The sequence below is a fragment of the Stegastes partitus genome, unplaced genomic scaffold (genome assembly GCF_000690725.1).
Source record: "Stegastes partitus isolate 25-593 unplaced genomic scaffold, Stegastes_partitus-1.0.2 Scaffold499, whole genome shotgun sequence".
In the NCBI taxonomy this organism is placed as follows: domain Eukaryota; kingdom Metazoa; phylum Chordata; class Actinopteri; family Pomacentridae; genus Stegastes; species Stegastes partitus.
This window is the reverse complement of record NW_007578230.1, coordinates 126,013-146,587: the sequence shown is the minus strand read 5'-3', so window position 1 is coordinate 146,587 and position 20,575 is coordinate 126,013. Positions and strand designations below refer to the sequence as shown.

The following is a 20,575-nucleotide window of genomic DNA, read 5'->3' as shown; positions in this document are numbered from 1 at the left end:
AGTCAATGGAATCCAGCTTTAATTTTATTGGTGCCCTTTACGTGGAGCGCCCCCTGCTGGAGCTGTTGTGTGTGTTGTTGTTTACCTGGCTTGGAGGTGCACGGTGTGTTGTTATAGCTGGCATCAGGGGTGGGAGTGGCGGTCTTCACAGCAGGAGAAGAGGCCCTGGAGGAGGACTTGTCTATGCTGACCTCAGGTTTAAGTTCTGGAAGACTCCACCGACCGTTGATGTGCTCAAACTCCTGGATCTGAACAAAAACATGACACACTCAGCAAAAATAAAAAAAGATTTTGGCATGCACTCACTTTACCTAATACCACCTCATTTAAACACACCACCCACATGCCCTGCTTCTCTGGCAATATATCACACGTTCCCTGTGGCACAGTTAGCGGATCAGGATGTCTGCAGGTTTAAACAAGTTGGACTGAAAGCTGGATTGAAGATGTTTGGACAAAGTAAAATAAACTGACAAACTGAAAGTAGTAGAGCGATGAAAACATCTTTCAAGATGTCATGGTAGATTTCTTCACTAGAAACATGCCTCAGACATTCTATTTACTACAACATGGCTTACTCCTTCACAGTGACCTGTAAACACATGTTGATATGGAGGCACCATATTAACACTATAATGCTTCTGATTTTAACAAAGCTTACATTATTTATGACTGGATTTTTTTTTCTGCAATAGTCCTTTAGTGTATTTCCCCTGTTTGATTCTCTGTAGAGTAGTTTTTATTGTTAGAAGTGGAGTTCACCATTCCTACAATGAAATCAATTCCTACACTTTTGTACTATTGACACAGTGATTTTAACATTTTGATATCTGCCTCACAGTTCACTGTTTGTAGTCCCACAGCTGTATAAGAGGTGAATTACTTAACTGCAAATGCAAACTAAACAGTTCCTGCGCCCACTCGAGCAGCCTGACCGTAATGAGTTGCGCAACTTCTCAGCAAGGTGAATAACTTAATGGTAGCTTGCTGTTCTGTGGTAAACGAATGAAGCTGAGCTCCTATCTCATTAGTGGCTGACTTCTTGAAAACATTTTGTGTGGTTAAGCACACACATATCTCTCTTCTGCTGTGTTTTTGACAAACTAGTTGCTCAAGGAGTGTTTTCTGGAGTACTAAACCACACTTGCTGGTAACATAGATCATCAAGAACTGAAATCATTTTGGTTTTTGTGTGTTTCTCTCTTCTTCAGTCTGTTATAGCTGTTTTTTGTGCATGTAACAGGCTAAACGGAGTTGTTCTCTCCCATAGAACACACTGCTCCTAACCTGCCTGAAACGCTTTTAAAATCTTTTCTTCCATTTCTGTGTGTACTCATAGATCTTTCATTACAGTACATAACCAATGTTACTGGCTTTCACTGGATTAGATGACCAATTAGAGCAAACTAGGATATTTGCGAGGGGCCTAAAGAGACAGGAGCTAAAACTGAGTGTTTCATACGAGCCGCAGCAGCGGTGTACAGTGTCCAAAAACTAATGCTCTTTTCAAACATTTTCCATCATCTGGTAGACCCAGAAAACACCTGTAAATGTTCAGAATATTTAAGGAATACAACTCCCAGACCTTGCTCCCTTCACCCCATTTGTCTAAATGAAGAAAGGCCTACAGCTTTAGTCTGACCTTCTTCTTGACAAGCGACATGACGCCGATACGTGTGAGGACCGGCTGGCGACACAAGCCCTCTCTTGGGACACCGTCGGCGAATGTCTCGGCCCCGTCAGCAACCGGCTCGCACAGGTGACGCATGAAGAGAGACACATAAGCTCTGGCACACAAGAAGAGATCAGAGAGAAATGATTAAATTGGACTTGGAGGAAGCTTACATCTGAACAGTTTCAGTTTTCCTTAATAGATCGTTACTTACTTGAATTCTTTCTCAGTCTTGCCCCTGAGGTCTCTAACAAGCCACTGAGAGGAGAAAGCGTCCTGAGACGGCATCCCCCAGCGCATCACTGCATTCAGGAAGGCTTTGCGCTGGCGAGTGTTGAAGCCCAGCACCTATTGAAGGAAAGCACAGGGTATCATTTCTGAGTGAAATATCTGCTGTCTGAACTGTGGATCTAATATCAGCCCGTCATAATATATCTGTGTATTATTTTTATTCTGGTGGATCTTAAATGAAAACACCACAATGAAAAAACATTTTTTTTATCCTCCTCCAGACATCAGTATTTCTCAAAAGTCCCAAGGCCTTTTCTGGATAAGTCCGACCGCCTGATAATGCTAAAATAAACTGTGAATCTAGCTTGAACAATGCAGGCCATTATAAGCACGTCCACCATTATCAGGATGATAAATGAGCTTGGAAGGGTCAAAGCTGGTGGAGATATAATAGCTTTGCTGCCATCTCCAATTTAGGATAATTAATTTTTTGTTAGATTGCAAGAAAAACATCTAATATTGCTGGTTCACTTTAAATTAAAGATGACAGACTTCAGTAATATCACAATAAAAAAGGCCAAAATGAAAGCAGGACATGTTCCAGAGCTGTACAGACCTCAAGGTTGCCTCCCACTCTGGCCAGAAGAGGAGGCAGAGGTTTGTCCTTCTCGTTCCTCAGCTGGCGACGTGACTGCCTTCGACCTGTGCATGAAGGCAGCAACAGAGAGGATGTAAGAACACATGGAGGAAAACTTGCTGTAAGAAGGGGGAGCCAGACAGATGCCGTTTGGGTTCTTTTACATTTTGCAGACTTGAAGAGTAAAATTTATAGCTAGCAGATATACAACTGAGGATCAGAAACGTTTGATTTGCTTGAAGCGTTTTCTTCAAAATTTCTGAAGCAATAGGTGGATGGTGGTTTGCATTTTTGGCAATCCACCTTGTTCGGGTTTGCCAGGGGACTGAAAGCACTAAATCAATTTCAAACCGTAATTCAACACAGACCTGAAAGTCAGTCTTACAATAGACGTCTTTCATTTGTTCATGAGTAGCTCTGCTCGGTTTGATGTCTCTTTTTCTCTTTCTTTCTCTCTTTTTTTAAAATCTCTTCTTACCTTCTGGCCGATCATCAAAGTCCTCGTCCTCCTCCTCGGAACCCACTGAATACTCGGACTGGTTATCTGAAATGTCAGCATGCCACTCTGAAACAGCACATGGTGGTCTGTCAATAGGCCAGGCCCATTCACTTCCACTGTGCAAGTATTAACTCAGACAGAAGACAGATAATCCCACTATTTCCTATTAAGATCACAAGATTAAAATAATAAATCTTAAAAACAGACTGAGGTTATTCTTAGCTTCATATGAAAAAGAACTCATTATTATATACAGTGCTTCCTAAAAGAAGATCATCTCCTCTTTTACTGCTGAGATGATCCTACTCCTGAGGTGATACTGACTTGAACCAGTTTCGAAGATTTTCCTCGCCTACTTGAGCCTCACCAGGTCCAAACCTGGTCCCTACCTTGGTCCTCCTGTGCAGCGTCGTTGTAGTTGACGGGCTTGCGGTTCCTCTTGCCTTTGCCCAGTTTGCTCGCCAGATCCTCTTGTTGCTGCTCGTAGTGATGCCGCAGCAGTTTCTCCCAATAATCTGGGTCCACGTTCTCCTCCTGCTTGATGATCTCCCGCTCGATCTCCTCGATCTGCAGCATTAGATACGTACACACAGGTTGGAAAAGGCTACGTTAGAGACCAGTTAAACAAAAGCAATGTGAAGCGTCTTTTCTGAGAGACATGCACACACAGACTCACTCTTAATTAGAGAGTCCATGTTTTTGAGACTGTCATCAGGACCGTGCAGTTTCAAGGTGGAAATGTTCAATCATGGCGTTAGGTGCTTATATTGCTCATTATATGTCTTTGAGCATATAAAAAACATCATATTGACATGTTAACAAAACTTGATTTTTAACTAAGGAAGGCTTTAATGAACATGTGATATCTGGAATGAAAAAAATAACTTACAAATCAATTTTCTGTACCAGAGGTTCCTAACCACCAGGCTGGGTTGGTTACTCAGCCACAAACAGAATAAAGGTTTTTATTTTCTGTATAGTTTTATTTTATGCTTCTCTAGTGCGTGCTCTCCCTCAATGTCCTTTAGGGAAGAGTGCACACAACATCTTAACTTTATCTTGATGTGTCCACAACTATATGTAGAGAACACTATGTACTAAATCCTAACTGCCATTTTTTTCTAAGTCCTTCTTTCTTCTCACCTTATCCTCTTCTCGGACCATGTACTGGGCCACTTTAAAGGAGCTGAGGTACTCGTTCATGTTCTGGACGTCCGAGTCATCCGTGGCGTCTTGGCTTCGGTCCAGCAGCCTCTCGATGGCAGTGCTATCGTAGTGGATGACGTTGCCCTCGTCCTCAACTTTATCACCCGCATTGTTCTTCATACCTGCCAAAAGCGGCGTTACAAAGTGGGAATGGTTAGTCTTGTTCTTGAAGACCAGTTTAATGAAAATAAATGTTCTTGTCAACCAATTATTCCATCAATAAAACCAGAATATGCCAAGCATGCATTGAGGCCAAACTTGTCAAGATGTTTAAGTGAGTGTATTTGACAAAATAATTCTCCTCAGGAGAAGAATTGCCTGCCAAACCTTCTGAATCAGAAACAGTCTCACCCCAGCTTTGATCATAATGCCATCATTAATATATTTAAGTGAAAATCCTAATTTTATTTGTCAAAAACATCCAGGCTGTGTAGTTTCCAAATTGAAGAACAACTGCTGTCACCTTCTCCCTCGTCCTTGAAGAGCTCTTCTGTCCCAAACTTCAGGATGTCATCCAGCTCCTGCTTGGTCATGGAGCCAGCCTTGGATCCCAAACCTGGCCGGACTACTAGGTGGGTTAGCATCATCTTTCTCTTGGCCACCTGGGTGATGCGCTCCTCCACGCTGGCTCGTGTCACAAAGCGATAAATCATCACTTTATTGGCTTGTCCAATACGATGAGCTCGACTGAATGCCTGTGTGGAGAGGGACAATTTAGGTTTGGATACAGAGAAACTTTACCATGTAGGGAATCATTTTCTTCCACAGCTGGTCGAACAGCACCTGAATGTCGTTGTGAGGATTCCAGTCAGAATCGAAGATGACGACGGTGTCTGCTGTGGCCAAGTTGATTCCTAAACCTCCGGCTCGGGTGGAGAGCAAGAAACAAAACTGGCAAGCACCAGGAGCTGGAAATGGAGAGAAAAGGAGGACATAAGAGAGCAGCAACATGCCATTTTTATAAATAGTTTCTCTCAAATGACACGTCCTGTGGAGAGGTAGATTAATAGGACGAACAATAAACACCAATGACTTAGCTGTTGGTTCACCAGCATTTCAGTCTACATTCAGCTCAGTCGACTTGTCTGATTCTTTAGGGATGTCTTTATTGTTCCATTTTCTAACAGACACACCCTAATTGTTCTGCTTTTGATATGAAAAAAACTTTTATGTTGTTATAGTTACCATATACTGTCTGTGGAGAAAAAACATCAAATGAAATATTCATTCTCATTGTTAATCAGAAAACAGGAACACTTCTGAATAAAGTCGGACTCTGATTAAAGTTATTTGAAAGCACAATGAGTTTGCAGAACACAAGGACTTCTATATTTAGGTATTCCTATTGTGTTTTCTTGTGCAGCTCTAATGCTTCATTACATTTTAACATTGGCAGTTACCTAAAGTAGCAAATGCACTTGTACCAGCTCCAGGAGATGCATCACTCAGCTCTTGGCTATTTCTCATACTATATAATTTATCGGCATTCATTGCCAACAAATGCTTAAACATTACAATGATATTCCACGTGCAGTCCTGCATCGTCAGACCTAACTCCACAGCAGGTGTATCAGTGCTGAACATTAACATTCTGATTCAAATCTTCTGCAAAATTGCCATTTTTAGCATGTACGTTGCTGATGGGGGAGGACAAAGCCGAGCGAAATGCAGAACAGAGATGGGAAACTTATATTTGAAGACTTTATCCGGTGAGTCAGACGATTCCTCATGAAAGCAAACATAGTATCTGAGCCACTCAGGATCCTTTGTAGAGGAACAAGTCACAGATACAAAACCCTCTGGAACAATTTGGTGTTTCTTTCTTCCTTTTTAAAAAAAAATACTGCATGTAGTCTTTTGCCTTAGTTGTGTATCTTTTCTGACACTGAGAGAAAACAGAGGAATGACACGCAGCAAATGATTCTCGGCTGGGTTTTGCTGCTCATATGTGTACCTGTGGTATGTGCATTAACCACTCACACCCAACTTGGCGGTATTCTTTTTTTTTAAGTTATTTTTTGGCCTTTTTGCCTTTATTAGATAGGACGGTCGAAGAAGAGACAGGAAAGTGGGGGAGGAGAATGGGGAAAGAGGTTGCAGCAAAGGGCCACAAGCGTGATTCTAACCCATGGCTGCTGCATCAAAGACTATAGCCCCTATACATGGGTTGCCAGCTCAACCAGGTGAGCCAAAGCAGCGGCCGGTATTTTTAAACAAACACTAATGGACAGTTTTCCCCCAATGTCCTTCCATAGTCTATAGACTCTTAGCTCCTCAGACCTGAATGTACAAAAGGAAAATAACAATGCAGTACTCCTACAGTACTTTGTATTGCAATGTACTACCTCTTCTTTAGGCATTTATGTCAGAATGCTGGTTTCATCAGTTAAGTCTCTCTGACAAAGTGTCTCTGCCTCTTAACTATTTCTTCGGTTTTTCCAACTGTGATTCATGGCAACAGGAGGCGTGTATGATAATGTGACTCCTACTCATCCTCAACTGAGTGCATCTGAGGTCAGCTTACTGCACATGATGTGGGATCTTACCGTTGAAGCGGTCGATGGCCTCTTGCCTGAGCGCTCCCGTGATGCCTCCATCAATTCTCTCATACTTGTAACCTTCGTAGTCGAGGAAATCTTCTAATAAGTCCAGCATTTTAGTCATCTGAGAACAAAGGCGGCAGAGAGAAACTGGTCATGTGTGCATGTTTTCATCTATACTTGATTACCCATGCAGCCGCACAGCTGGAAACGCAGCCTGCTGCTGAGCCTTCTGGAGGTGTCATGGGATGAATATAACATCTGCGTAGGGACATGCCCATCTGGTGTGCTTGTGTGTGAGTGTATATGCTTGTCTGTGTTTATGCGTGCTGTATGTCGTACCTGTGAGAAGACCAGCACTCGGTGGCCCTGCTCTTTCAGTTTTCTCAGCATCTTCTGCAACAGCATCAGTTTTCCGGAGGCTTTAGTGAGAGCCGACCCCTCGTAAGCACCGCTGGGGGTTTTCTGGGCTTCCTAAAAACACACAAATAAAGCCTTAAGGTGAACACTGGTGGACCACTCTGTGCTGCAAGCTGTGTCAGAAATATCTTCACTGCATTCTTATAAATTAATGAATATTGTGAAAGTCTCACAATAACAAACCTCTGCATCTTAATTTATTTTAACTTCATACTTCTTTTTACTATTTTCTATCTATAATGTGCAACTTATAGCACTACTTACAGCACAGGTACAGGAAGGAGGCACTGTGACACATTACCACAAGGTGTCACTGTCCCACAATTTGCGATTAAATTAATCACTTAAAAATAAGTGAAATTCAGCCTAAGAATGACCAACTTAGACTGTGTAATTAAACAAAGAATAAGTCATTTAGGTTCCACACATAGAATTATGTTGCAATAATTAATTTCTACTTTTTTTTCATAAAACCTTATACTTGGAAGGAGTTCTCACCATAGAGGCGACAGGGAAGAGGTAGGGGTGGTTGCAGCACTTCTTAAGGTCCATCATGATGTTGAGCAGGGAGACCTGATTTCCTCCGCCTTTTGAGTTCAGAGCCTCAAAGTTCTTGGTCAGAATCAGCTTGTAGTATTTCCTGTTTTTAAAAAACACAAAGAAAAGATTCGATCAGCAGATCAGATTAAGATAAACTTATTTCCTTTTTCTCCTCTCTGCGATCCATTATTCAGTTTTGCATGATAACATCAAACACTCTGGACAGTTTGTTTTCTCTTACTAAAGAGTTTTCTCAGTTTCTACGTCAGCATAATTTATCAGATTTACAATTGAAGGAAACCAAACTGTAATATGCATCGATGGAATGGCTGCTGTAAGTAAAAAGGAAGCAATAAATCTCTATAAATCACATTAATTGTCACATAACAGTGGTTTTAGATCAGTATGTGGTTTGCTGATTCCCGTTAAATCTAGTAATTACAGCCAGTGTCTTAAATGTTTCAAGACGTTCATAGAAAACATATGGTTTTGCATGTGCCAGTTAGCAACTTTGCAACTGCCTGATTAGCTGCAGACAAGGCAGAAAAATATTCCATATTGATTTTGTCAGTGACGTACTTCTGCATAGGGCTAAGTTCCACTCTGACAATCAGCTCGGTCTTGGCAGGCATGTTCTTGAAGACGTCGGCCTTCAGCCTCCGCAGCATGTGAGGCCCCAGCAGGTCGTGGAGTTTCTTGATCTGGTCCTCCTTGGAGATATCGGCAAACTCTTCCAGAAAGCCCTCAAGGTTGCTGTGCACAGAGAGGGATTGGGTGAAGACTGTAACATGTGTCTTTATCACATAAATAAGGACGGTATCAACATATATTATCTGAGTGCAATTAGTTCTAAATGGTATTTATTGTGAAAATACTTATTAAAGAGGAAATATTATGCATGTTTGCAAGTTTATAATTATATTTTTAGGGTCTACTAGAGTATTTCCTCATGTTAACGTTTTAAAACACATTATATCGGCTCTTTAATTGTTTTAATCAATTAGTTTAAGTCAGCAAAACTTGCCAGACAGATGGCATCATTTTGTCTTTATGTCTGTGCGTTAGAGGGAGAGAGGTCCTACTTGAAGCGGTTGGGGGTGAGGAAGTTGAGCAGGTGAAACAGCTCCTCCAGGTTGTTCTGCAGCGGGGTTCCTGTCAGCAGCAACTTGTGGTCGATCTTGTAGTCGTTCAGACGCCTGAAAAACTAGACACAAGCACAAGAAGAAGCTGAGCTCAACTCTACATAAATCAATAATATTTTTCCACATGGGATAGAAAAACAGTGCTACATCAAAAAAAACAAAAAAAACATAATGTGTCTTCTAATTAGTTCAGTCAGTTGTAATACAGCCATTGGCATGTGGTTGTCAGTGTTCATTTAGAAGTAGCTAAATGAAGGCATTTATATTATTATTATTATTATTATTATTATCAGGGATGTATCGAGCATCTGCTTATAAGGCCAGTGGTACACTTGGTTGACAGACTGGCAGATGATTTGTCTTATAGGTTTATTGTTGTGTTTTCAATATATGACTGCCTAAAAAAGTAACTGTAATACTAGAATGAACAAATAAGGTAAATTTAATTAACTAAGAAAGTGTTGCAATTGCACAGTTTGTCCACCAGAGAGAGCTGAAGCGCATTAACAGTGACACATGTACAAAGGGACAATACCTTGGACTGATTGTTCTTAAGGCGGTGAGCCTCATCCACCACCAAACAGGCCCAGTCGATGGACTTGAGTGCTGTCTGGTCAATAGTCACCAACTCGTAGGAGGTCAGCAGCACATGGAATTTAATTGGAGCCTCTCTCTGCAGGAGGAGAAACAATGGATGAAGGATGAGCAGATGTCATTTTTAAAATCTTGTCCCTTGTTTATGCTATGGTGATTATTCTTTATTGCCATCAATCCTTTTATTACCCTCAGTTTGAAGGCCTTCTTTCCTCCTTTGACAGCCGTGTCGTCAAACGAGAACTCGTTCTCTCTGATGATGGCTCGGCTGTCCTTGTCTCCTGTGTACGTGACCACATAGAAGTCGGGGGCCCACATCTCGAACTCCCTCTCCCAGTTGATGATGGTGGAGAGCGGAGCGCTGACCAGGAAAGGACCCTTAGTGTGACCCTGACGTGCACAGAGAGGAAAATCAGCATTGTGATGGATTGCGAGATTTGAAAGGAGCTTCAACACAACACAAACAAAATTAAGTCAAGCACCTCTTTAAAAAGTGAATAGAGAAAGACGATGGTTTGGATGGTCTTGCCCAGGCCCATCTCATCTGCCAGGATGGTGTCAGTGCCCTGAGCCCAGGAAAAGCGAAGCCAGTTCAGACCCTCCAGCTGGTACAGATGCAGAGTACCACCCGTTGATGTGACAAAGTCTGGCTGCTCCTCGTATTTTATCGTAGGCTGGTGGGACAAAAGAAGACAACAAAGAGGAAAGTTAATTGTATTCTAAACAATGAACTATTATTATACTGTCATCATTATGGACTTAATAATGGTTTATGTATCGGTAGTATTACGCAGAGTAAAAATTATGAAAATCTATTCAGTAGTAGTGTAGTTTTACACAGAAATGACCCTAAAACTGTGCAAAATACTATGAAAATAGAGGGAAGACTGATATGCAACATATGTGTGATATGCAAAAGGTGTGAGTTTTTGCCATAAAAAAACAAATCTCAATTTGGGATAAATATATTGTTTTGCATAGTTTATGAGGAAAATCATGTAAACTGACCAAATTTACATAAAGTATGCTAGCAGCTGAGAGAAACTCCATGGATGTTGACATAGATGGTGTCTGTTTTGACAGCACAGACAAGCACCAGCTACAAATCAAATTATACAATAAAGAAACTAAAGTTACAGTTAACTCACATCAGTGACCGGTGAGGCAGGAGACTCATCTTCACCCTCTGAGTTCTTGCTCCTCATCTTCTTGGGTTTGTCTGGGTCCTCCTTCATTATGGCGTCCCTGTTTAACAGAAAGTTATAATTTCATTACCACTAAGCTGGCAAGATGCTAAGAGGTGGGATCAGATTCACCAAGAACATTTACAAATATGACTATTCATGAATGTAAAGCAGTGAGGATGCTGATAAAACTCCAACCCAATGAAAATAGCTGATTTGCTGTAATGAATAAAAATAAACAACAAAAATATGGCAATGTTTAGGGTCCTTCAATTAAACCTGGAAGCATCTCTTGAGTCTTGGAATGTTTTTGGTTATTTTTCTCATAATATTAGTGGGTGTGAAATATGTTCTCCATTGTCCCACCTGTGTCTCCAGTAGCTGGCCTTGTAAATCCCAAAGTCAGGGATCTCCAGGTCGTCCCTCTCCCAGGTACACTGGTCATAAGTCAGATCTCTCCACTTAACCAGGTAGTGGTATGTCCCCTTCTTATCCACACTGGTAGGGACACACATGCCGTACATTAAGTGGTGGGACTACAACCTTTACCTTTGCACTGCTCACATGCATACCCCCGTTACCTGTGGTTAATGATGCGGTGAATCATCATCCACTCGGGCTTGATGCCATATTTGTAGTATTTTTCCTCCAGGATGGCAAACTGGGGGTCTTTGGCCCTCCTCTTCTCGCTCTTCCCCACTCCGTTCTCATCCTCTCCACCCGAGCCGTAATCCAGGCTGGGAGGCTCGTCCATGTCCGTCTTCCTCTGGTAGTTTCTGTACATCACTGAGTGGAAGATCTCCAGCTGAAGGGATAATGAAATAAGTTGGTCAGAAGGTAAGTTTTCCCTATTTTAGGCAGATTTTCTATGTAGTGTTTTGCAAAATGTAGCATTTGTAAGATACCAGCTGACAGCTAATCATAAACAAAAGTGCTCATCTGTATATTCAACTGATGTTCCATTTTGCACTTATGTTTATGTCTTAGCTAAATATACATCCAATATTTATCAACGGTTTTTAAATAGAGTAAGATATGGTTACAGTTTTACATGTAGCCTAAAATAGCCTCAGCGAATGGCTAATGCAGGGCCTGTACTAATAGCTGAAGTACTAAAACAAAGGAAAGCATTGAGGATAACTAAAGTTCTTTTCCAAATGAGGATGCATTAAATTACCAGTAACCACTTTTTTGGCTCCTGATGCCGAGGATTTAATTATAATAAATGAACATGTGATTGTTAATCAAAAATTACAGCTTCAGCGAAGATTTCCATTCTTGGATGGCTCCATTTAAGATTTTTAGAGACTCAAAGAGGAGAAAAATCTGAATAAGATATACAAAATTGTGTGCAGTTTTATTTACTGGCTTCAAAAATTTGGGGCACAAATTGTAATATATTCAGAGCAAGAATGACCCATGAAGCCCAAACAGCTTTACAGTTCAAACTGCTGCAAACACTAACACTCATTCTGGCAAATGATGTGTTGTTTCAGTCACATATCTAAGTGTTGGAATCTGCAGCTTTCTCCTCTCATCATTCTTTACAGCCGTCTCTCTGCTGATCTCTTCTCTCTCACCTGCAGCTCAGTGATCCAGGTACAGTGCCAGTAGGACTGCCCGGTCAGCTTGACAAAAAACTCCCTCTCAGCTCTGCCTTTCATAGGAGGTGGTGGCGGGGCATCAGGTGGGGCGTCAGGAGCAGGTGGAACAGGAATGGGAGGCGGAGGCTCGCCCCATCGCCAGTGGAGGATCTTCTGCACACGTCCTTTGATTGGTGGACACTGGAGCAGGAGTATACTTTTACAAAAAACATCTAAATATGGTTGTTCAATTAAACAAGCGAGTATAGATATGTAGGGTAGATAAACCAATCAATATATATGACAAGAAAATCAGACGGACTATAAATCAAGCGCAGAATTGGACACCAACAGCAAAAGCCAAAAGCTGAAACTAGACCAGAGGAGTAACTAACCGTGCAGCGTGGACACAGCCACTCTCCGTTGGGGATCTCTGGCAGCGGCGGGTTTAGACAGTGGATGTGGTAGGAGGATGTGCAGGTGTCGCAGCACAACAGTTCACCTCCATCTTTACACACCCGACAGAACTCCATGTGGTCATCATCCTCCTCCTCTGCTCCGGTGGGGACCCCCGCGCCGACCTCTGATATCACTCTGTCCTCGCTGTCCTCTTCAAAATCCTCAAAGTCTTCGTCTTTTGCCTCCCACTGGATTCCCTCTTTCTCCTAGAAAAGCACACACAAAAGCAAACTTCTTCAACTGAAGAAAATCTTGAATATATGAGGTCAGTCAAAGTGGTGTTTTTATTTTTATTTATTTTCTGACTGGTATGTGGCCACTTTTATACCTTTGTTTCTGGCTGGCAGTAGCGGTGACAGGGAACAAGAGCCAAGACAGATACAGGGGCAGACATGCAACCCCTGATCCCTAAGCCACCAGGCTGCCTTGGCTTTTTGAGCAAAATTAACTGTCAAGGTGAATCCAGGCTATAGCTATGAATTTTATGGTCTTCAAGTACACATTTGACTGAGAGATAAAAGATAAGAGGGAGGGAGACTCAGGAGACATCCAATGGAGCTGCTCAGGTACTGTATTAAGTCTATGAGTGTGAATCACAGAGTTCATGAAAAATAGATCACTGCTCTGAGTGAACCTATTCTGGGTGAACAAAGGTTAAAAAAAGAACAATCTAATTTATGTAACACCTATGTAACCCATATTTGTCGCCTACTGTCCCTGTGCAACAATGACTATAAAGGTAAATGTTTGAATGGGTATAACAAGTTCTAACAACCTGGAAAGGGAGGTAATATTCAGAGAAAAAAACTCTGACTTTATTTACAATTACAATTCTAGAGAAAAAAGTTGTACATTCATGAGAAAAAAAACTCATACAAACACATTCTCAAAGATTAAAGTCGTAAATTTAAGCTACAACACCCACAAATGTACGAGAAACAATTTAAAAAAAAAAGAAAACTGTAGCACAGAGAGGAGGATAAAAGGAAATTGTAAAATTAGAAATGTCACTCAGGCCTCCTGCAATAACAAAAAATTAAAGTTTAGTTCTTGTAACTTGTAAGTCTGAAAAAATAAATCCGATTTTTTTTTTTCTTGGCAGTTTTTTGCCTTTTTAACTTCGGGGATTTTTTCGTTTTTTTTTTCTTGCATTTTTCTGCTTTTATTTTTTGATTTTTTTTTTTTTTCGGATTTTTCTTCTTTTTTAAATTTTTTTTTTTAAAACCCATTGGCCTGAATGTGCTGTCGCACTGCAGTGTATTTCCATTCAAGTCACTGATAAACCTGAGAACTACATTACATAATTACCAGATAAAAGTTTCTGTGTCAGCTCTCTGCCTGTCTTGATCTCTCTTTATCAGCCACTAATGCACACTTATTATTTCTCTCTCATTTTCTCTTCTTTCGCCTCTCTCTCTCCCTCACTACTTTTTTTTTTACACATTTCAACACCAGTATTGAATTTATCCCATTTCTGACAGTAATACCAGGTCATCCACACAAACAGAAAACCAATGCAGGTCCATCTAAATGGGATAATTCTAGCTGAACAATTTGAAAGATGCTATAATCACATAAAAGTCTACACATAATGGACTGAATGACTGCCCGTGTTTTGGTTTTCATCTTCCTTTTGTAAAACCTCCCACAGCAATTTAGTCAGCAGTTTCATACTGGCTTTCTTGAAATGCACACACAGTTCAACTTAATCAATACGACTAAACTAACTTGTTTTGCATCAGACACTGGGTACAAAAGAAAAAATTCCACTCTGTCATGGCAACTACGAATTAGCATTCAGTTTTATTTGTGAGATTAATGAATAGATTTACACCCACAGCAACGCTTCAGGTATCTGCCTTTGTCTGAGTAGGATTTTGTACATCTAGATGCAGCCAGTTTTCTACTCAGACTTGTGATGGAACTACAAAGCTTCTATTCATCTAATCCACCAAGTGAGTAAAAACAAACCGCTTTTAATAAACAGTTTTTTTTTCCCCGCTCGCGTTTGCCAAGTAGCCATGTCACTTGGCAATAAATGTGAGTATAAAGATGCAAAGCAGAATTATAAATAGAAAACAGGAGCGGATGTGCTCCTGTGTAGTTGTACTTACGCAATGGGGGCAGCTCCACTTGCCCTCGGGAGCCTTGTCGAGCTCCGGCTCCAGGCAGACGAGGTGGTACGCTCGAGGACAAGTGTCGCACAGTATGATCTCTCCACCCTGCTGACAAACCTCGCAGTAGTCCTGATGATCCGTCTCATAGCCGTCTCCCTCCTCCTCACCTGGTACTGGAGGTAGCAGGAATAAGGAGACAAATAATTTACACAGTCTGTTGATTATTTTCTCCATTAATTCATTAGCTGTGTTTGGCTATTAAATGTCAGAAAATGTGTGTTGCTTTGTCCGCAACTCATAGATATTCAGATAAGTGTCAAAGAAGAGTAAAGAAGGCAGAACATATGAAATTATAAGAAGCTGGAGTCAGAGAGTTCTCCTTTTTCTTCAAAACATACTCTAACCATCTATCAACATCGCTGATAACTAATTGATTAATCATTGCAGCTCTATTCTGAAAGTGCTTTTCACACTAAAAATGAACTGAACTGTTCCGTTTTAATTGCATTACACAGATGTCCATGCAATCTGACATGTGGGCTTCAACAGTACTTTCCACTGATGCATCAACTAAAATATTGAGTTTCAGGTGTGTGTTGCGTTTTCCTTTAGACTCAAAGGTACAAACGAAAAATGCAGCTCAAGTGCTTTCTGTGTGGATGTGCTGTAAAAGACAGAGTGAATCTACAAAAGATGAAAGTGCCCCATTTTTCTAATTCAACTTTGTGCAGGTTGCTAAAATGAAATGTTTGTGAACAGTATTCATCCCCGTGAGGTGACAAATTAAACCTTGAAAGCTCCTGGCAGACAAAGAGCAACAAGTGGTTCTTGAACACCATCATCTAGTATCTCTTATGCCCCTTGTATAATGATTTAAATCTCACTCTGTGCCACCAATATTCAAAGTTGTTTCACTCAGATTTCAACTGCAGTGAATTTTCTTGCTGTCTGAAACAAAACTACAAGAGTTGAACTCCATTATTCCTTTGGTTTCTAAAAAGTTCAAGTAAACTTGACGGAGTTATAAGATGGATGCGTACATGGAGACTGTACATCATTTATAATTATCTGCTGTACATACAACAAGCCCGCTGTGCTTACTTTTCTTCTTCTTCTTGGCAGGCCGTCCTCGCTTGTTCTTCTTCACTCGGCCGGAGCTGTCAGAGCGAACCGAGGAGCTGTGAACGCTGGAGTCCTCCTGCTCAGACTCATCCTCATCCATGTCCTCGCTCTAACAGAGCGCAAGGAAGTGTGGGGGAAGTGAGTGAAGACGGGAGGAGGGATAAACAGGTAGCAAAAACAAAGGAAATAACAGGTCCGCTTATTTATCTCCATCCATCCGTTTCTTTCAGCACCATATAAAATTTATACTCACTGAGCAGCTCTTCTTCCTCTTGGCACCTATAGGCGACAGTTTAATACGAATGGGTGCCATCTTTTTAGCCTTAGCCACAGCTGAAGCCTTTTTCTTGTCTGGAACTCGAGGACTTTTACTGCGCTTCTTATAGCCTGGACCTGGACACAAAAGATCACATGCATTATTCAAAATAAAAGAATGACTGTGTAATGTATTAGCAAAGCAGTGGGAGTAAATATGATGTTTGGATACACAGTACACTTAGTTTATTGTCCCACATTAGCATGTAAACCACAATATAGGTAAACATCTGTTCACAAGACAGAAGGGCAACATGTGTTACAGATTAATGATGTTCTATCATGTGCCTCTTAAACTTCATATTATCCTGGTGGCCTAATGTCACAATGATTACATCAATAAAACATGTCCATCTGCTTCACCACTGCTTTAAGAGATTAACAAACAATCACAAATAACACAGAAGCTTAAGGAGTACAGGAGACAGAAGGCTACAGGTCGAAGGCTGGCCACTGACCTTTGCCCTCTTTCGTCTTGGCCTTTCTAATTGGTGGCGGCTGAGGTGGCGGCTCAGGCGAGGCGGTCGCTGCAGAGACCTGCTCGGCAACAGCGATGGCGGCGGCAGCAGCAGCCGCTGCAACAGCAGCAGCGTTGCCTTTGAAGGGGTTGTTGGAGCTGAACTCCCTCCACTTGGCCCCCAGGATGGTCATCATCTTTGACATGGGGATCTTAGGGTTCTTCTTGGCTATCATTGGCCTGGGAGCGAGAGGTCATGTTTTAAGAAAGAAACCACATCTGCACAATGCATAAACTTTCACCTTATTATCGGAGCGGTGTTCAGGATGCTCTGTTAACTAAAAATGATTTAACTTTTGCTGAGTGTCAGCTGTATTTTACATGAACTGCGGACAATTTGGCTGAGAGGAGTTGATACAGCCAAATCTGACAACCAAATAACTCCCCAACATAAACATGCGCTCGGCATTACGGATTACTTAATGTTATCAGAGTCAAAGCATGTATGAGTCAGCCACAGAGACCGAGGCTCAGGCTGCAACTGACACAGTGTCAGCGCTGCAGCCTGACTAATACAGCAAGCTGGGATGATAAAGACGCAGCTGCCAGAGGAAGACAGGAGCAAGTAATCGTACTCAACCCAAACTGCGTGTATCTGAGTTTATTATGCTGCTGGTCGTTTCACCCTGAACAGTTCTAGTTGAATGCTGATGCCGGTGCAGAATGATTTTGGTCCGATCAAAGTTAAACAGAAACCAATAATCAGCGCAAACAGAAACAAGAGAGCAGCTGTGGCTGAGGTGGAAGGACTGAAAACAGCAGAGAAGGAGCGTTGAACTGGCAATACTTGAATGATTGCAGTAAAAGCTGAATATAGCAAGTTTGTTAATATTATTCTAAATGTTTTCTAATGACATTGGTTTGTCTCTGTTGTGTACTTACTAACACTGCTGCCACTATGAAAGCAGTCACACATGGTTAGATGACACTGTGATTGTTGAATCAGCCATTAAATAGTAGCTCTGTTAGCCAGGCAACAAGAAAATGCTTATTTTCAATCGTCAGAAATAACATGTAGGCACATACAGAAAGAGTTCTCCATGTCCAAACTAGTCTTATCACATCAGCCGAGCACTGGCGTTAAGCGTCCTAGCACATGTAGACACTGTGAGACAGGCCCTCAGAGTAAGAAACAATATAAATCTATCGCTATAGTTCTGACCAAAAGCACACACTCAACATCCACATAGGTAGCAGCAACACTTTCCTTACACTTAGGACATCCTTCAGATTAGTTTTAAGGGCTTTGACTCTCACAGTCTCTCCCAAACGAAGGCTTGTCCTACCACATTAAAAATCTAAAGTTGTATAGGATAATTACTCTGGACTGCAACCGTGGAAGGTGTAACACAAAGTCTACCAGCCTAGAGAGAATAAAGGTGCGTTGAGCTGTAAATGCAGCAATACTGACACACATTTTCAGACAATCTCTTCTAAAAGACATCCATAGTGTTGCACTTGCTTGTAAAAAGTGAGAAATTTACTTCTGTCAAACTCTGCCTCCTTTTGCACCTCAGCACAAGCCGAGACACTGAAACAAACACAACTACTTGAGGAGATTTCGCTCCGCCCCTGCACTGCATGTGTGGCTGTTTCCATGCCTTAATGTCACCTACACCTACAGGCAGCAACATGTGAAAGCAAGAGCGCCATACCTCATAAACTGGCTGAAGGCTTTATAGTTGGTGAGTTCCCTGTAGTCCTCCTCTGTGAAGGTATGATCAACATCCTCCAGACCCCACTCCTTTGCCAGCTGGGCAGACGTCTTCTGCTCTATCGGTTGCTGAAAGAACGCACCAATCAGTCCAAAAACAGGGGCCGACTTGGCAAAAGACGGCTTTGGGGCTTTCGGGAGACAAATTGAAATTCTTTACCTTTGTCGTTTCCTCTTGACTGCTGTCTCGGTCCCCGTCGTCTTTTTTCTTCTTCTTGGTTTTCTTCTCCTTCCTTTCTTTATGTTTCTTCTTTTTCTTTTTCTCACCAGAGCCATAGTCGCTGGCTACGCTGTCTGAGTTCTCGCCGTAGTCCCGTTCTCTATCCGAGTCTCTCTCTACATCACTGTCCTGTGCAGTAAATGAAAGAAAAGTAATTAAGGCGACGCACTGTGGTCATCAAATTGAAAAATCCACAGACTGACAGACAGCCTAATGAACTTACAATCTTCTTGCGCTTTTTCGCTTTAACAGGTTTCCCCTCTTTGTCTTTCTTCTTCGCGTCCTTCTTTTTCTTTGGCCGGCCTTTCTTCCTGCACGGGACCTCTCTGTCTGATATCTCTGGCTCTTCGTCTGACAGAGACACCGGACAAGAGACAGGGTTAAACAAAGCTTGAAAGAGAGACAGCTATCAGACTCTGCTAAACAATATAATCTTCTCCGAACGCTTCCCAACAAGCCAGCTAATCCCTGCTGAACATAATTACACACAACAAAAGCTGCATGATAGCCACAGTGGCTTCAGTGACCTCTGACCTTGTCTGAATTGTGACACATGTTAAATTAGACAGAGTTTATTAGAGGGCTGTAAGTAGATTTGACAGTTGGTATTAGTGTTATTATCGCAGGCGGATAATTGGTTTATGGCGATGCAAAGGGCGACCAACGCCTTTGTAAACGAGCCATCTTTGGTGTTTGCTGCTGAGGATCATTTTCCAGCAGTAGTGTTATCTTTACAAAACTTTTCATTTCAGGGAAACACAAGTGGTAGGCATACAAAAGCTTCAAAGCCTCAGCTTGTCTTGTATCATAGAGGTCTGTGAGCCACAGTGCATCTAAAATACATGACTGTATCTGTGCTTTCAGGGAGCAGATGATGTGAAAATGTCAGGCCAGTTATTCCCTATGGTACCTGGGCAATATCCCAACCACAGGGAAAGCAATTTAACCTGCAACCTGACCTGGCTTGGAGCTGGGAAGAGGAAAACACAGAAAAGACACAGGCCTCAGCTTCAGAGGAGAAGCAGCAAAGCGTTAAAGCATAACCAAAATATGGGCTGCGGTCTCCGCCAGGCAACCAGCCTGTTTGATAGGTTTTGTCGGATTTTATTGTCTGCCTTGCCTTTGTTGGTGCGCGCTCCCACCAGCAGCAGCAACAGCCCCCCACCACCACCTCCTCCTCCTCCTCCTCCTCTTCACTCCCACCCCGTCCAACGAAGCAGCCCCGCTTCCCGCGTATCCGTGCAGCGTGCAGCCGCCGAAGACACGCCGGGGGCGGCAGCAGCACGCACGCAGGGCCCGGTGATTCAAAGGCCGCCGGTGCGGTGAACTGGAACGACTTTCTTTTCCCGCTCTGCAATTCCCACACCGGGACCCCGACCACTGCTGTGACCGCTGCAAGAGGTCGTAAGCGGGTTAAGGTCCTCGACGGGAAGCCCGACACTAATTTATCTGTCTGGCTTGTTATGGCGGCGGGTCCGGAGCCGAGCTAATTAAGTCTAAAGACAATGCAATGGATCATCCCTGTATTATTCAAATAGCAAATTATATCATCACCACCCTTCTAATTCCACCTTCTGACACATTTACTGTGACTTTTAAAATCACACCAGAGCCTAATTATTCTAATAACTGGACGCATTTATTAATTAATAAACTGCAACCTTGCAAGCTCACAGTGAGACAAGCTTTACTTTCACTGCAACTTCACTGCCACGGAAACTTCCAGAACATCACATGCATTCAATCAATCACCGTTTTACAAGATCAATACTGCATATATCTGCCGAGAAGGGCAACTCCTGCGGTGCAAACATCCAGCTGCGTGGTGCAAAACGTACAGACATGAGGAGCGTTTAGTGGAAG

General features: G+C 42.1%; 1 protein-coding gene across 4 annotated transcripts in view; it reads right to left on the bottom strand.

Annotated features, from left to right (window-relative positions):
- Positions 1-20,575, bottom strand: part of chd3 (chromodomain helicase DNA binding protein 3) — a 45,566-nt gene that overhangs the window by 23,439 nt on the left and 1,552 nt on the right. For 3 of the 4 annotated variants that reach the window (XM_008287411.1, XM_008287408.1, XM_008287409.1), the window contains exons 2-30: positions 18,936-19,063; positions 18,653-18,841; positions 18,434-18,561; positions 16,720-16,958; positions 16,200-16,339; positions 15,926-16,055; positions 14,822-14,997; positions 12,644-12,913; positions 12,246-12,449; positions 11,247-11,470; positions 11,032-11,163; positions 10,630-10,726; positions 9,964-10,155; positions 9,671-9,871; positions 9,423-9,560; positions 8,828-8,949; positions 8,325-8,498; positions 7,704-7,845; positions 7,128-7,259; positions 6,792-6,909; positions 5,029-5,153; positions 4,709-4,940; positions 4,183-4,367; positions 3,429-3,606; positions 3,019-3,105; positions 2,520-2,605; positions 1,887-2,020; positions 1,643-1,787; positions 86-248 (exon numbers count right to left, since the gene is read on the bottom strand). In XM_008287411.1, the coding sequence (XP_008285633.1) occupies positions 86-248; positions 1,643-1,787; positions 1,887-2,020; positions 2,520-2,605; positions 3,019-3,105; positions 3,429-3,606; positions 4,183-4,367; positions 4,709-4,940; positions 5,029-5,153; positions 6,792-6,909; positions 7,128-7,259; positions 7,704-7,845; positions 8,325-8,498; positions 8,828-8,949; positions 9,423-9,560; positions 9,671-9,871; positions 9,964-10,155; positions 10,630-10,726; positions 11,032-11,163; positions 11,247-11,470; positions 12,246-12,449; positions 12,644-12,913; positions 14,822-14,997; positions 15,926-16,055; positions 16,200-16,339; positions 16,720-16,958; positions 18,434-18,561; positions 18,653-18,841; positions 18,936-19,063 (4,611 nt within the window). The remainder of the gene's footprint in view (positions 1-85; positions 249-1,642; positions 1,788-1,886; positions 2,021-2,519; positions 2,606-3,018; positions 3,106-3,428; positions 3,607-4,182; positions 4,368-4,708; positions 4,941-5,028; positions 5,154-6,791; positions 6,910-7,127; positions 7,260-7,703; positions 7,846-8,324; positions 8,499-8,827; positions 8,950-9,422; positions 9,561-9,670; positions 9,872-9,963; positions 10,156-10,629; positions 10,727-11,031; positions 11,164-11,246; positions 11,471-12,245; positions 12,450-12,643; positions 12,914-14,821; positions 14,998-15,925; positions 16,056-16,199; positions 16,340-16,719; positions 16,959-18,433; positions 18,562-18,652; positions 18,842-18,935; positions 19,064-20,575) is intronic. The other variant, XM_008287410.1, reaches the window with a different exon arrangement.